This window comes from Macrobrachium rosenbergii, chromosome 6, assembly GCF_040412425.1.
Source record: "Macrobrachium rosenbergii isolate ZJJX-2024 chromosome 6, ASM4041242v1, whole genome shotgun sequence".
In the NCBI taxonomy this organism is placed as follows: Eukaryota; Metazoa; Arthropoda; class Malacostraca; order Decapoda; family Palaemonidae; genus Macrobrachium; species Macrobrachium rosenbergii.
In genome coordinates this window covers 6,019,695-6,037,194 of record NC_089746.1, presented here as the reverse complement: position 1 = coordinate 6,037,194, position 17,500 = coordinate 6,019,695, and the positions used below count along the sequence as shown (strand labels likewise).

Genomic DNA, 17,500 nt, shown 5'->3' with positions numbered 1-17,500 from the left:
ATTATTATTATTATTATTATTATTATTCTTATTATTATTATTATTATTAGTGGGGAAAAAATCCACAGTTATTTATATGTAAATATATTCTACGATAAATCTATACAGATAGCTTTCGGGAACCTGTTCGATTCCCCTTTTCAATCCAACAGATTCCCGAAGACTATCTATACAGATTTATCTTTAAATATATGTGCATATACATAACTGTGGATTTGTTTCTCCATTTGAAGACACATGCTACTATGAGTATTTTTTAGTTATTATTATTATTATTTATTATTATTATTATTATTATTATTATTATTATTATTATTATTATTATTATTAGCAGGTAGCAGGGCCTCTCTTAAGCATGTCCTGTTAGAAAGGATGGCTGAATCGTGCGAATTAATCTTATGTAAAGTTTCTCAATTTTCCTTTTGGAAAATATGAAAATTGAGAAGACTCAGTGTAAGGTCAATTCGCACGATGCAACCATCCTTTTCAACAGATTATTATTATTATTATTATTATTATTATTATTATTATTATTATTATTATTATTATTATTATTATTATTATTACCTGTCCAAAACCTAACAAAAATGGTTATAAATTCTGAAGACAAATCCTCGCAAAAGTTTTTACATTTATTCCCGACAAAACTTAAAAATCAAATATCTTACGTTCCTGCTTTTACCCCGTTTAATTTTTCTCTCCCGCAGAAGGCATTAAGATGTTCCCGACGGCGCTGAAGAGCAGCAAAAGTAGCATCAGCGGCTCCCGCAGCAGCAATAGCAGCGACGTTGACTCCTGCAGCAGCAGAAGCAAAAGCAGTACCGTAAACGGCAGCTGCAGATTCTTATCCGGAGAGAGGAAGAGGAGGAGAAATGCCTCGAATAACATCCTGACTTTTCTGATGATGCTGCTCCTGCTCGGGGAATGCTCGTCCTCCCCCTCCACCTCCTCTTCCTCCTCCTCCTCCTCCTCCTTCTCCTCCCAGAGTAACGAGGGTGAGTTCATTTGCAGATTCTGTTTCTTTTTGTCAGCTATTAGTTCTTAAGGTTGCGTTCATTTGTCCGAATATCTGGCGAGTCCTGTTCTCGTTGCCAACTGCTCGACTTCTTTTAGGTTGCGTTCATTCTTCCAAATATTTGCGAGTTCTGTTTCTCGTTGTCAGTTCGACATCTTTTAGGTCGTGTTCCTTTGTCCAAATTTTTGCGAGTTGTTTCTCGTTTTCAGGTCGTTGTCCTCCAGGTTGCGTTCATTTGTCCAAATATTTGGCGATTTCTGTTTCTGGTTGCCGGTTCGACGTCCTGTAGGTTGCGTTCAGTTGGTCAAATGTTAACGCCTCTTGGTTGTTATCAGGGTTAAAAACTAACACCTGTTTATTACTGTGGATGATCTTCATAAAACACGAAGATTTTAGACACGGAAACTATCGTTAAAGTGATATAATTTTACCGGATTGCCTTTTCAGTCTTATTTACTGTTCTTGTTAGAATATACAATTTTCATCCCTGTTCTCGTTGCTTACATGTAATAACCTGTATATACAAATCGTTACTTTTCTATCATATCCTTTAATTTAAGAGATATTCTGCAGTGACTTCGTCTTCAAAAGATTTCATATATAGAATCTACTCATTTTTCTGAAATCGACTGGTTCATATGCTATGACTCAAGCCAAGGTCTGAGAACTGTTGCTATGCGGTCACCATGTGACGTAAAGCAATTAAACACGATGCCTAAGGCGACAAATGTGTGACTAATAGAGGCACAGAGACTAAGAATTCAGCAAAACACATTCTAAAGAAAACTACAGTTCTCGAAATTATCGTATTTCTTTACACAGAAAGATAAATGAAAGAACACTTGAGAATCTAAAATAATTGTACCTCTTTACAGACACGCACAAACTAAAGAACACTTCTAAACTTGAAATTATCGTACCTCAGTAAAAGAGAAACACAAAATGCGAAACGAGCCGACAGAAACAGCAAACACAAAAATCGACAAGCAATTGCGATAAGTGAGCAAATGGACGCTGGCAAACTCGACAAGGTGAAACAACTTTTTAACCTCATTGTTTCATAAACCAAAAGAAAGGTTTGGAGTGAGGTCAGACTTCATAATTGCCAAAATACACACACAAGCGCAGACTGCTATTTGATTCCTGGCCCTCAAATTTAAGATGTTTTTCTTTTTCAGTCATAAACAGCTTACTAAAAGGAATTATCTGAAGACTATTACATTGCAACAATGTTTTAAAGAGTAATGGTGAAGCACTTCATTGCACTTCACCATTACTCTTTAAAAACATTGTTGCAATGTAATTGTCGTCAGAGAATTCCTTTTAGTAAGGTGTTTATGATTGAAAAAGATTAATACCTTAAATTTGAGGGCCAGGAATCAAATGGTAGTCTGCTCTTGTGTGTGTGTTTTGGCAAATACGAAATCTGACCTCACTCCAAACCTTTGAGAGGGATAATTATTCGATACAAAATGTTGGATAGAATGAGGACAGGGGAGGGAGGGGTGCTTTCAGATAGTGGTGGATAAGTACGGTGTTAGAACAAAAGGGCCCAGAAGGAGCAAGAATTCATGTAAGAAATGGTGATGAATTCTTGCTGATGAGGACTACGAAAGCAAAAAGGGAATGGTTGTTCAGCTGTATGTGTGTGTTGGGGGGCGGGGGGGGGGAGGGAAGGGGGTGTTGAGAATAAGTCCCTATCTTTGATTTTTATATGAATAGGATAAGCGAATCAGTGACAGATGTCTTGCTTTATATTAAAAACTGTTCATAGTAGCATGACTCTTAAAATGGAGAAACAAATCACGGTTATGTGGAGGTACAAATATATTTCATAATAAAGCTAAAACTGTTTAGCTTTAATTTAAAATATATTTAAACCCCTACATTACTGTAAGTTTTTTTTTCCTACATTTTATCATTATTATTATTACTCAGATGAAACCTATTCATACGGAACAAGCCCACCACAGGGACCACTGACTTGAAATTCAAGCTTCCAAAGAATATTAAGGTGTTCATTAGGAAGAAGTAAGAGGAGGTACAGGGAAATACAGAGAGAAAAAGTCCCATTCACTTATTAAAAAAAATAAATCAATCAATAAATTAACAAATATAAAAAATGTATTGAAATGCAAGGAGAACAGTATTAGGGTAGCAATGCATTGCCCCTTCGCTTGAAGGTGTGTATGTACAATAACTGTCTCGTAAGTTCGTTAGATTCAACAGATACCAGGTTCACCAAAGGCAAACGAGTGCTTAATTTTATTACGAAAATAATTCCGTGGTCATAAAATTAACTGCAAATATAGATAGAAATGCAATGTCTTATAAACATGCTGTTTAAACACCGTCATAAATCAACACTATCCTTGGAATAGTGTTTATTTCTTTCTGTGTAATTGGTTAAATTGAATCATCCCTGAGTACCAGAATATCAGTATGACCTAATCTTTAGTTTTTTAAGAATCTGAGAGGGCAGTAATATATATATATATATATATATATATATATATATATATATATATATATATATATATATATATATATATATATATATATATATATATATATATATATATATATATATATATATATATATATATATATGTATATATTCATATATATGTGTATAAATAAATATACATATACATATACAGTATATTAACTTTATCACATACACAATTGTTCTGTGCATTAATACAATTACTAACAGGACTTCATTTAAACCGGATGGTATCTAGCGGAGACCCCATCCTGATTAAATGAGGTCATGTTAGTAATATATATATATATATATATATATATATATATATATATATATATATATATATATATATATATATATATATATATATACATATGTATATATATTATATATATATATATATATATATATACATATACATATATACATATATACATATATACATATGTACATATATACATATCAGTATACATACATGCTAAATACCACACCAGAACAAGAAAGCAAAACACATCTTAACACATTTTCTCCTCCATCAATAGCATCGTTATATTCACATGCAGCAAGTGTACCTCCCGCAGATCTTCGCAGAAGATCTGCTTCCCTCCTACAACAACAACAACAACAAAAACATAAAACTTTTCCAGTTGCTGTACCACGCACCAGACCACCTCTTACCCGGGCTATCAAAGTGAGGTAAAAAGAAGAAAAAGAAGAAGAAAGATACTGGAGCGCCCAGATGCACAGAGAGAGAGAGAGAGAGAGAGAGAGAGAGAGAGAGAGAGAGAGAGAGAGACACCCCGTACCGAATGGTGTTACCAGTCACGTAACGTCTGGCTATCTGGCTGCCATATTACTGGGAAAAAAGTATATTGGAAAACAGGACTCACAGAGAAAGCCGGGCAAGAGAGGAAAAACAGATATGCTATAATGTACACAGCACGTTCAAGCCTTAAGCCTTGTGAATGAATGAATGAATGAAATACAAAATTCAGGGCAAATACCAAGCGCTGGTACCTATAAAGAGGTCATTCGGCGCTGAAAGGGAAATTGAGAGCCGTAAGATTTTCAAGGTGTAACAGAAGGAAAACTTCGCAATTGCACTATGAAATAATTGTTGGGAGACGGTTAAGGAAAGTGTGAACAGAGGTACAGCAAAGGGGAATGCAAAGGGTTGCCGCTAGGAGCCTACAGTGCACCGAGTGAGGTGTAATGACGGCACTACTTCCTACGGGATTAAGCGTTACGTGCATTCCATTCTACACGAGAAAGATATTCGATATTCCGAGTGCGTAGCAAGACTACCACCATGGCGTGCGGTGAATCTGAAAGCGTGGAATGCAAATGACACCTAATAATTATTCTCTATGCCCAAGCATCGCACAGGGATTTTTACTACCCCCACTTATGATTTCCGGACCTCCTGAACTCATAGCCCATTTTCGTTCTGAGAGCTGCTTTTGCAGTGCTCTCTCTCTCTCTATATATATATATCTCTCTCTCCTCATTTTGAGATAAAAAGCTGAAACTTGCTAAAGAAAAAAGGTTCAAATGTTGAAATTAGTATGCAGGCTCATTTGTAACAGTGAGTTTCATCAGAAGAGGTGACAGTTTTGTAAATTATGAATGTGATAAAGATAATTTCCAAGAAAACCCTTATACTGCAAAGAGAGAGAGAGAGAGAGAGAGAGAGAGAGAGAGAGAGAGAGAGAGAGAGAGAGAGAGAGAGAGAGAGGTGCCTAGTGTGTGTGTGTGTGTGTGTGTGTGAAAAATAAATGTAACTGGCCTGGCCCTTTCATAGATACCCATGATTATTTCAAAATTCAGAAAGAAGTGTTTCTGATTACGAATGTATCAAATGCACTAGAAATATATCTCTTCTGTTACTTTGTCTTTCAGAGGCACTTAAACCGCAGGTATCCATGATAGCGTTAAAGTGATGTACAGCAATTAAAACTGAAGTTCTTGCCAAAACAGTTCAAACTAAGATAATTCTAAAAAATATTAAAAAAAGTTCTTTCTAAAACAATTAAAATCAAGTGCTTTCTAAAAAAAAAAAAACATTTATTTCTGAAAAATGTAAAACAAAGTTTCATCTGAAACTATTAAAACAAGGTTCTTTCAAATTTAAAGCAAAGTTCTTTCCAAAATAATCAAAACAAAGTTCCTTAAAAAAAAATTAAAGTAAAGTTCTTTTTAAAACAATTAAGAGAAAGTTCTTTCCACAAAATTAAAACAAAGTTCTTTCTAAAACAATTAAGACAAAGTTCTTTCTGCAACAATTAAGACAAAGTTCTTTCTAAAATAATTAAGACAAAATCCTTTCTAAAACAATTAAGACAAATTTCTTTCAAATAGAATTAAAGCAAAGTTCTTTCTAAAATAGTTAAGACAAAGTTCTTTCTAAAACAATTACGACAAAGTTTTTCAAATAAAATTAAAGTAAAGTTCTTTCTAAAATATTAAGACAAAGTTCTTTCTAAAATAATTAAAACGAAGTTCTTTCAGATAAAATTGAAACAAACTTCTGTCTAAAACAACTAAAACAAAGCTCTTTCTAAAACAGTTATGACAAGTTCTTTCTAAAACAATTAAAACAAAGATTTTGCCTTTTTTAATAAAGGAACAAATAAATTACCATAAAACTGAGTTAATGTAATTATTATGAATGACAGTTAGGTCGTATTTTCAATACGGCATTGTGGTATGGAATCTCCCTTGCGACCATCAATCAGAATCATGTTGCAACCTTCATGTGCCAACCTCCCCCTCCACTTCTTCCCACCCCAACCACTACCTTCCACCCCATCTCACACCTACCACCACCCCAATAACCAACAATTTCTCCCGCCTCGTGAATCACAGCGGATGAAGGCAACGATATGTCACTTACGAAACTTATATTACACTTAAACAGTTGCCAGTAAGTCATTTTTATCATAAGCTCGAATAACTGCTCTATTTTCTAATAATTTCCAGCAAGATAAATCACGCACACACACAAACACACACATAAACATATATATATATATATATATATATATATATATATATATATATATATATATGCATATATATATAATATATATATATATATATATATATATATATATAATCAGAAAGCTACAAACGTCCTTTAATATCAATTCACTCTACCTCAGAGTAATATATTTTCATATATGTTACCGAAGGGGAATTTTAGGTGATAATAAGTCCACCGTCCGTGGGATCGAACCAGCGGCGGACGGGGGAATCAGGACTACAGTGACACACTAACCAGTCGGCCACAAGAGAGGTATAAATGAATACCATCTCCCATCAGCCCACCCGTCGAACTCAGGTGTTTTGCGTTTGGAGACGATATCCACCCACCTCTGCCATGTTGGCGTGTAGTGCGTTTGTGCACGTAGCCATATTATGACTATTTATCACATCACCGTGATTCATATACAATCAGAAAGCTACAAACGTCCTTTAATATCAATTCACTCTACCTCAAGTAATATATTTTCATATATGTTACCGAAGGAATTTTAAGTGATAATAAGTCCACCGTCCGTGGGATCGAACCAGCGACGGACGGGGAATCAGGACTACTGATGACACACTAACCAGTCGGCCACAGAGAGGTATAAATGAATACCATCTCCCATCAGCCCACCCGTCGAACTCAGGTGTTTTGCGTTTGGAGACGATATCCACCCACCTCTGCCATGTTGGCGTGTAGTGCGTTTGTCGCGCGTAGCCATATTATGACTATTTATCACATCACCGTGATTCATATACAATCAGAAAGCTACAAACGTCCTTTAATATCCAATTCACTCTACCTCGGAAGTAATATATTTTCATATATGTTACCGAAGGGGAATTTTTAGGTGATAATAAGTCCACCGTCCGTGGGATCGAACCAGCGACGGACGGGGAATCAGTTCTACATGACACACTAACCAGTCGGCCACAACAGAGGTATAAATGAATACCATCTCCCATCAGCCCACCCGTCGAACTCAGGTGTTTTGCGTTTGGAGACGATATCCACCCACCTCTGCCATGTTGGCGTGTAGTGCGTTTGTCATGCGTAGCCATATTATGACTATTTATCACATCACCGTGATTCATATACAATCGAAAGCTACAAACGTCCTTTAATATCAATTCACTCTACCTCGAAGTAATATATTTTCATATATGTTACCGAAGGAATTTTTAGGTGATAATAAGTCCACGGGTGGGCTGATGGGAGATGGTATTCATTTATACCTCTCTTGTGGCCGACTGGTTAGTGTGTCACTGTAGTCCTGATTCCCCGTCCGTCGCTGGTTCGATCCCACGGACGGTGGACTTATTATCACCTAAAAATTCCCTTCGGTAACATATATGAAAATATATTATTTCCGAGGTAGAGTGAATTGGATATTAAAGGACGTTTGTAGCTTTCTGATTGTATATGAATCACGGTGATGTGATAAATAGTCATAGTATGGCTACGTGCGACAAACGCACTACACGGCCAACATGGCAGAGGTGGTGGATATCGTCTCAAACGCAAAACACCTGAGTTCGACGGGTGGGCTGATGGGAGATGGTATTCATTTATACCTCTCTTGTGGCCGACTGGTTAGTGTGTCACTGTAGTCCTGATTCCTCCGTCCGTCGCTGGTTCGATCCCACGGGACGGTGGACTTATTATCATCTAAAATTCCCTTCGGTAAACATATATGAAAATATATTGCTTCCGAGGTAGAGTGAATTGGATATTAAAGGACGTTTGTAGCTTTTGATTGTATATGAATCACGGTGATGTGATAAATAGTCATAATATGGCTACATGCGACAAACGCACTACACGCCAACATGGCAGAGGTGGTGGATATCGCTCCAAAACGCAAAACACCTGAGTTCGACGGGTGGGCTGATGGGAGATGGTATTCATTTATACCTCTGTTGTGGCCGACTGGTTAGTGTGTCACAGAAAGTCCTGATTCCCCGTCCGTCGCTGGTTCGATCCCACGGGACGGTGGACTTATTATCACCTAAAATTTCCTCTTCGGTAACATATATGAAAATATATTACTCCGAGGTAGAGTGAATTGGATATTAAAGGACGTTTGTAGCTTTCGATTGTATATGAATCACGGTGATGTGATAAATAGTCATAATATGGCTACGTGCGACAAACGCACTACACGCCAACATGGCAGAGGTGGGTGGATATCGTCTCCAAACGCAAAAACACCTGAGTTCGACGGGTGGGCTGATGGGAGATGGTATTCATTTATACCTCTCTTGTGGCCGACTGGTTAGTGTGTCACTGTAAACCTGATTCCCGTCCGTCGCTGGTTCGATCCCACGGGACGGTGGACTTATTATCACCTAAAATTCCCTTCGGTAACATATATGAAAATATATTACTTCCGAGGTAGAGTGAATTGGATATTAAAGGACGTTTGTAGCTTTTTGATTGTATATGAATCACGGTGATGTGATAAATAGTCATAATATGGCTACGTGCGACAAACGCACTACACGGTCAACATGGCAGAGGTGGGTGGATATCGTCTCCAAACGCAAAACACCTGAGTTCGATTGGGTGGGCTGATGGGAGATGGTATTCATTTATACCTCTCTTGTGGCCGACTGGTTAGTGTGTCACTGTAGTCCTGATTCCCCCGTCCGTCGCTGGTTCGATCCACGGGACGGTGGACTTATTATCACCTAAAATTTCCTTCGGTAACATATATGAAAATATATTACTTCCGAGGTAGAGTGAATTGGATATTAAAGGACGTTTGTAGCTTTCTGATTGTATATGAATCACGGTGATGTGATAAATAGTCATATATATATATATATATATATATATATATATATATATATATATATATATATAGAGAGAGAGAGAGAGAGAGAGAGAGAGAGAGAGAGAGAGAGAGAGAGAGAGAGAGACGAAATACTCAGTATTGCTCATAGATATTACTAAACCCTGAAATCTAACACTTTCCTTGACAACAAGGAGGGGGCGCGGACCTAAAAATAATATATATAATTGGCATCTCCATTTTCGAATAATTTGCTTGAATAACTTCTTGATTTTATAATAATTTCTAAGCAGATAAATCGTATATATAGAGTCAATATTCAGTGGTGCTCATAGATATTGATAAACCCTCATACCCAACACTTTCCGTGACGACACCGGAAGGGAACACGGACCTAAAATAAAAGAAAAAATATCTAATTGGCATCGCACATCCGTTAAAAGTTCGCTAATGACTTCAGCTTAAATTAGCATCTATTCAGTATCGACTGCTTCTGCTGAACGAGGTTCCCCCTTCGTGAAGCAATATCTAATAATGATCAACGGAGGGGTTGCTACGTGGAGAGAAGTCTGCCATTAGAAACGGTGTGTGTTTGTGATCCCAATGTTCTGGTTTGTGTTATTTGGTTTGTGTTATTTCTTTGCATTCAGCGACGAGACTATTCTTATTCTAATAAAGTAAAGAGCAAAATGTAGTCCTGCAGCCCTTTGCATTCTGTGGGAAAACTATTTTTAACCAAAATTAAAAGAAAAACAATAGTTTAAAGCATAGGTCTAAAGTATTTTTCCACTGGTTCTTATGAAACCCTAATCTTATAAAAAAAAAAAAAAACATAAAAGGTAAACAATAGCCCTGCAGCACTTTGCATTCTGCGAGGCAACTATTTCGAAACAAAAATAAAAGAAAATCAAAAAGTCGTGAAACTTAGGTCTAAAGTATTTTTTCACAAGTACTCCAGAACGAAGCCTTATTAAACTCTTTTTATTGTAAAAGGAAATGAATAGTCCTGAAGCACATTGCATTATGCAGGAAAACTATTTCTAATTAAAATAAAAGGAAAACAAGAGTCGTAGAGCATGGATCTAAAGTAGTTCTCCACTATGGGTCCCCCATTCTCATCGTAAAACCTTATCCTTGTCCAGAACATAAAAGGAAAAACAATAGTCCTGAAGCATTTTGCATTCTGTAACAAAATTATTTATATCATATCCAAATTATTAAAGAAAAACAATTGTCCTAAAGCATAGGTCTAAAGTAGTTCTCCACTGGTTCTCCAGAATGAAGCCTCATTAACCCCGTGAACTTATTAAGAAAGGTTCTCGCTTCTCGCACCCATTCCCCGAAATTGGGAGGAGGGCGAAATGCAGCGTACCGTTCCTGCAATTTAATTAACGCAGGTAAGGTCCACACCAGAGGAAGCTACAAAATAACGTTAGGGAAAGAAAACACAATACAGCCTCAGGGTGCTGGTAGGAATACGAACTCATTTCACAAAAAAAAAAAAAAAAAATGAAGATATAACCTAAGACGTGCAATCGGAAAGGGGACAAAGAAATTCTATAAGAAAGGAAATGTTAAGCAGGGGATTAATTTTCTGCAAATCTTTGAAAATGTTGCCATTTCTGACATCAGAGGCCAAGGACTGCATACAACGCCAGCTAAATTTAGCACTCTATTTAATTCAGGCAAGGAAGGGGTTGTCCTAACTTAATTGAATGAAGCGAGATATTATTGTTTTATTTTTACAGGGACTCCAGATCTTACAAAATAAGAGTAAAATCGTGTGGTCTTTGTATTGTTTCGGGGAGAGGTGCACCACATTGTGAAATCTAGTCTTAGTGCTTCTCTCAAAATAACAAGTTGACAATCGTGGTATCAGTTAATCAAATTTTTGTCATACTGATTTCAACATCAAATCCTCAGAAAAGAGGCACTTGATAAATAACAACACTGGCACTAAGGAATAACATCAGGACAATTGATAAACAGAAAAAAACAAGTCCTTTAGACTGTATGCTAATTTAAATTTCAGCCATCTGACTTTGTAATAATGCTGCTACAGCCTTGCCACCAAATAAGAGTTGGTATCTTGTGACATTCCAGCAAACTACCCGACCTCTTAACATAATCATTAGGTTAAAGTCCTCCTTGGCCTCACAAGGCTCATAGGGCCGGCACTGAACTCCGGTTTCTTAGACCCACAGCCAGGGACGGAGAAGTCCCATTGCCTAAGACACGTGGCCAGTGTGTCGCTAGGCCCACTGTTTAACCCCCCAGCCCGAGGGCTGGTACCTATGTTCTTACTAACCCTCTTGAGTTTTCAGACCGCTAGGTTGGCGGGCCACCGGGTTAATGCAATGGCATCATCCCTAAGTCACCAGTGAGCGGCGGGATTTGAACCCCGGTCCTCTCGACTGACAGGAGAGAACCTACCACGGCAAGAACCTAATTATTTCATATCTAATTTTTAGCAATAATTTTCTTTTAAAATTCATAATGGCTGGGTCAAGAGACTGAATAGAGTAGACTGAAAGAATCTGATGTAAGGAGCTGAAAGACACAAAGCTGCACCACAGGCAACTGAATATATTTCCCAGATTGGAAGCTTAGAATATCAAATGATTCCATATACAAAAAAACATAATTCATATTCATTCCAATGAAAGACATAACTAAATAGTCAGTTAACATTATATTTGGCATTACTGAAAGAAGCTTTGCTTAAATGTGTACTAAAAGATTAATTCAAAACTACTGGATGCTGGTAGAGAGAAAAAATCAGTTACAAAGATTTGATGATCCATTTGGAACACCCTCTCTCTCTCTCTCTCTCTCTCTCTCTCTCTCTCTCTCTCTCTCTCTCTCATTTATCTGGCGGTTCCAATCAGTACTTTTGTCCTTGCCTCCTGAGTCTTTAACGCCCCTGATTTAAGCAATTTTTGCGACGAATTTCCCGGATGGAATACAATAATTAGGGAGTCTATGGTGAACGGTGCAGACTTCGAAAAAACTAAGATATTCTTCATTAAATTAATCTGTGTTACATGAACTTGAGCGGAAAAACAATAAAAAAATATACTAGTAAAAAGATATAAGGCTAGACCACATTTTAGGATAATATTAATATACTAAACATGAGTTCATATTTGCTAACCAAACCTTATAAACCAAAATTAAACAAGAACCATAACTACAAAAAGAAGACAGTGAAAAAAGAAATTATGGCAAATCAAATTATACAAGATAAATTTCACAGGTTAAAAAAAAAACCTAAATCACGTTCTACAATAATATTAATATACTACGTTCTCTGTTGGCTAACCAAACCTGGTGAAAACAAAATAAAGCAAGAGTCATATCTATGAAAAGCAGATATTAAAAAAAGGACAAAGGGAATCGTAACTGTGAGAAAAGAGTGCATGGCACAAAATCTCTTTCTTCTAGAAAAGACAAAAGGCTGCTTTGAAATCTAAAACCATCAAAATATGTCTTTACTCTACCTCAAGAAGCTGTTGAAACCTCAGTAGAGCCATAGTTTAAAATCTCTCTTATTGTAAATGACGAAGGTTGCTCTAAAATTCCAAAATATTAAGATAATATATTTATCCTACCTCAAGAAGCTGTTAAAATATCAATAGAGGAATAGTTTAAAATCTCCCATATTGTAAATGACGAGGTTGCTCTAAAATTCCAAAATATTAAGATATCTTTATCCTACCTCAAGAAGCTGTTAAAATCTCAAAAGAGGCATGGTTTAAAATCTCCCATATTGTAAATGACGAGGTTGCTCTAAAATTCCAAAATATTAAGATAATAACTTTATCCTACCTCAAGAAGCTCTTAAAATCTCAAAAGAGACATAGTTTAAAATCTCCCATATTGTAAATGACGAGGTTGCTCTAAAATTCCAAAATATTAAGATAATATCTTTATCCTACTTCAAGAAGCTGTTAAAATGGCAAAAGAGGGCATGGCACAAAATCCCTTCTACTACAAAAGACAAAGGTTGCTCTGGAATTCCAAAACATTAAAATAATAATGTCTTTACCTCAAGGACCTGTTGAAATCTCAAAAGAGGCATAGTTTAAAATCCCTTCTACTGCAAATGACGAAGGTTGACTTGTGAACCAAAGCATTGAAATTGTCTTTTCTCGACCTAATGCAGTTGTCAAAATCTCAAAACAGGCGTGATTCAAAATCCGCCATTCAGGTAAAACAAAGGTTGCTATGAAATCCAAAACGTTAAAATAATGTCTTGTATTACCTCAAGAAGCTGCTAAAAGGTTAGATTAACAGGTTAGGTTAAGTTAGGTTGGTTGGGTTAGGTTAGGCTAAAATCTCAAAAGGGGCGGGGTTTAAATCCCTGTTCCTACAAATGACAAAGGTTGCCTTGAAATTCCAAAACATTAAAGTAATGTCTTTCCTCTACCTCAAGGAGCTGTTGAAATCTCTCAATAAAAATGCAGATAAGACTTCCTTTGACGCCAAAGGTTTCGGGAGACCCAAAGACGAAAGATTCATGGTAAGACGGGCGATTCAATTCTCCAGAAGTTTAGTGGCTTTTAGAATACACAACGACCCTTTTGGTATGCATTAGAGACACAAGCCATTCACGCGGTTTTAACAGTGGAAAATCTCTCTCTCTCTCTCTCTCTCTCTCTCTCTCTCTCTGAATACTAATGGCAAAAGTAATTAAGACTAACCTTGCATGATAATAAAACTATCCTAATATTTTTCTTACTTGGGTATTTTAGCAAATAAACATACAAGTGTCTCAGAGTTAAACAAAGGTATATCCATAAAGCCTTGTGCTTAAATGATGATTTTTTCCTAGAAAATACGATAATAAAAAGAAATCTATTTTTGCATTAGATAATAAATGGTTACGAAGCAATGCAATACCTAGTTGACAGCGAAACAAAATTTCGAACAGTAAAAAAAGTGTCTAATGTTTCCTCATTAGAAATGATGGTGAGATGATGCTTCATCTTCAAGGGTTGCTCTTGGGAGAAATATTTTCGTTGGTTAATTTAATATTTTTGTAAAGGACCGTCGTCCTCAGCGGAAAGTGGAAATTTCAAGCTAAATTCAATTTTCTTTCTAGTAGCATCATGACGTACAGTTATGATCAAACTTACATGCAACATTCATTATGAATTGTCCAAAAAGCAAATTAGCAGTGATAAATACCTGGGCCAGAAAACAGAACAATATGTAAAACAAACTGACGAAAATGGTAATAATTTTTTTTCATATATTCTTTGTCCAGTTCTCAATAAAATCTTTTTGAATCATTGTTAAAGTAAATAATATACCAATGTTAAATATCGGGGCCAGAAAACAGAAAAAATATTTAAAACAATGGCAGCAAAAATTATGATATTATTCTTAGCATATATTCTTTTTAATACATTGTTAAAGAAAATAATTTACCAATGTCAAATGTCTGGGCCAGAAAACAGAAAAATATTATGGTAGCAAAAATGATTATTATATTCTTGGCATATATTCTTTACAATACTATTTCGAAAGAAAAGTTCCTCTCTTTCTCTCCATCCTCTCCTACGTAATTCTTGTGCAGACTGAACTACTCCACCACCGCACGCATTCTAATTATAGACTCCCAGGGAATACTCGAGTGGAAGGCCTGGAAATGGAAACAAAAGATTCTGTAAATGTTTGCTATAAATTCCCCGGCTGTAATACAATGAGTCTCGGGAACTCTGCGGTTGTGTGTGTGTTTTTTTATTTATTTATTCTTGCAGCGCCTGGCAAGCAAGCAAGCAGGCATTTCCGGTATTTAGATAATTGACTTACATTTTTATCTGTTCATTAAATTGTTTTATTTTTCTTCTTTAATAACTGATCTCTTTTTTTTCGTATTTCCTGTTACCCTCTGTTACTTCTTTCGAATGAACACGATAATATTCTTTGGAAGCTTGAATTTCAAGTCGATGGCCCCTGTGGGCTTGTTCCAAGTGAATGTTCAGCTTCTGAATAATAATAATAATAATAATAATAATAATAATTCAATTTTTTTCATGGATTTTTATGGTCTTTTGTAGCCAATGAAAAAAATTAAGGAAAGACATTTGAAAATATTTTTAGGTTGCTATGTGATAACATTATTCATGACATACTTCAGCCAAAACAGGACATTGTTCCTTCGTATGAACTCTTCAGTATTACATCACACTATTGGCTAAATAAAATACACTTCTCCAATAACTATTTCCATAAGGATGCACTAGGTTTATGCAGGTTAAGTAGAGACACAATACATCCAGGAATTCTGAAGATTAAGAAAAGTCTGTTAACTCTTAGTCACTAAATTTTTAACCAAATCAGTAAGGACAGAATTTAAAGAACACTATGCTATCAGTAATTCCAAAACAGAATTATCTCTAGGTAACTTTAAAATACCTTGAGAGATGAAGACAGACGGACAGACAGACACAACCTTGAATTGTTATCTAACGTTGAAAGATCGAGCCAAGATTCCTTTGATATGGTAAGAAGATAACCCAAAAAAGAAATAACCTCCTTTCATCTTGTGAAAATATACCTCCCAAATGACCCGAGCCCACGAATTCTTTTATGTCCATCCTATTAAGGAAAACTGTTCGTAATGGGACAATATCAATTTCTGTGGGATGAAACGAGCAACAAATTCGTTTTCGGTGGGTCATGAAAGCAGTACCTGAGAGAAGGACCACTATCACGCGATCGCCCACGAAAATTCGGCGATAATTGGGAAACTGGTCCGTTTCAACTTTATTCAGTTATCGTGTTTGCTTAATTCTACACCAAATTAAGTTCCGTTATAATCTCTTGCTCCATAACACAACGTGATGTGTTTGTGCGTACGTATGTGCGTATGTAAAGATGCGTATGTGGTCAGTTATCACCACGTGGATAACATACGCAGAAATGTGGAATGATTTTCAAAATACTTCTACGTGAACAAAATTTACATTAGGAATTAGAATGTTTATTATGAAATTTTTTTATGTATATATATGATGGCATCTCAGGAAAATAGACAGAAATACACTAAGCCAGTTTTAAGTCTGTATGTATATATATATATATATATATATATATATATATATATATATATATATATATATATATATATATATATATATATGCATACACACACACACACACACACACACACACATACATATATATATATATATATATATATATATATATATATATATATATATATATATATATATATATGTATATATATATATATGTAAATAATATATATATATATATATATATATATATATATATATATATATATATACATATGATCATATTTATGCATGATCGTGTGAATAAAAGACCAAATACATGCGAAAAACCAACGTGAAACTTCATCAAAACCAATATAGAAAAAATCGTAACAAAAACAAACAAAAAAAAAAAAACTCTGAAGCTTAACACCCGCAAACCGAAAAGTGCGACAGATTCTCTCCAGAGGACAGAAAATCGTCCGAATATTCGAAAATGCCGAATAATCGAAATGGCCGGATAATCGAAATGGCCGAATAATCGGGAGACATCTGAAGAGACAGACTGACTCACTCCCTCCTTCCTCCTCCCACGACGATTTCTTTCGACCGGAATCATTCGCGAGTGGAAAGTTTCGAGTTCCCCGATGGGCCAACTTCTACAATAACGCCCCCCTCCGATCCCACCCACCCCTACCCAGAAAGGGCTGTGATAAAGAGGAGAGAGAATTTCCTCGGAACCTTATATTAAGAAGTGGCGACTCTGTCCGGGACGGAGACGTTGCCGTTAGGATAAGGAGCTGAAGGTATAATGATTTTATTCTTTTTAGTTTTCCGTAAAAGAAAACTATTGTGCCGGCTTTGTTTGTCCGCCCACACTTTTTTCTGTCTGCACTTTTTCTGTCTGCGCTTTTTCTGTCCGCCCACAGATCTTAAAAACTACTGAGGCTAGAGGGCTGCAAATTGCTATGTTGATCATCCATCCTCCAATCATCAAACATACCAGTGGTTTTTATTTTATTCAAGGTTAAAGTTAGCCATAATCATGCATCTGGCAACGATATAGGGCAGGCCACCACCAGGCTGTGGTTAAAGTTTCATGGGCCGGGGCTCATACAGCATTACTCCGATACCACCGAAAGATAGATCT

General features: G+C 36.0%; 1 protein-coding gene across 1 annotated transcript in view; it reads left to right on the top strand.

Annotated features, from left to right (window-relative positions):
- LOC136839129 (uncharacterized) overlaps positions 1 to 17,500 on the top strand; it is a 239,315-nt gene that overhangs the window by 182,312 nt on the left and 39,503 nt on the right. Inside the window, exon 3 of the mRNA XM_067104798.1 lies at positions 708 to 995. Within this exon, the coding sequence (XP_066960899.1) occupies positions 719 to 995 (277 nt within the window). The 5' untranslated portion in view covers positions 708 to 718. The remainder of the gene's footprint in view (positions 1 to 707; positions 996 to 17,500) is intronic.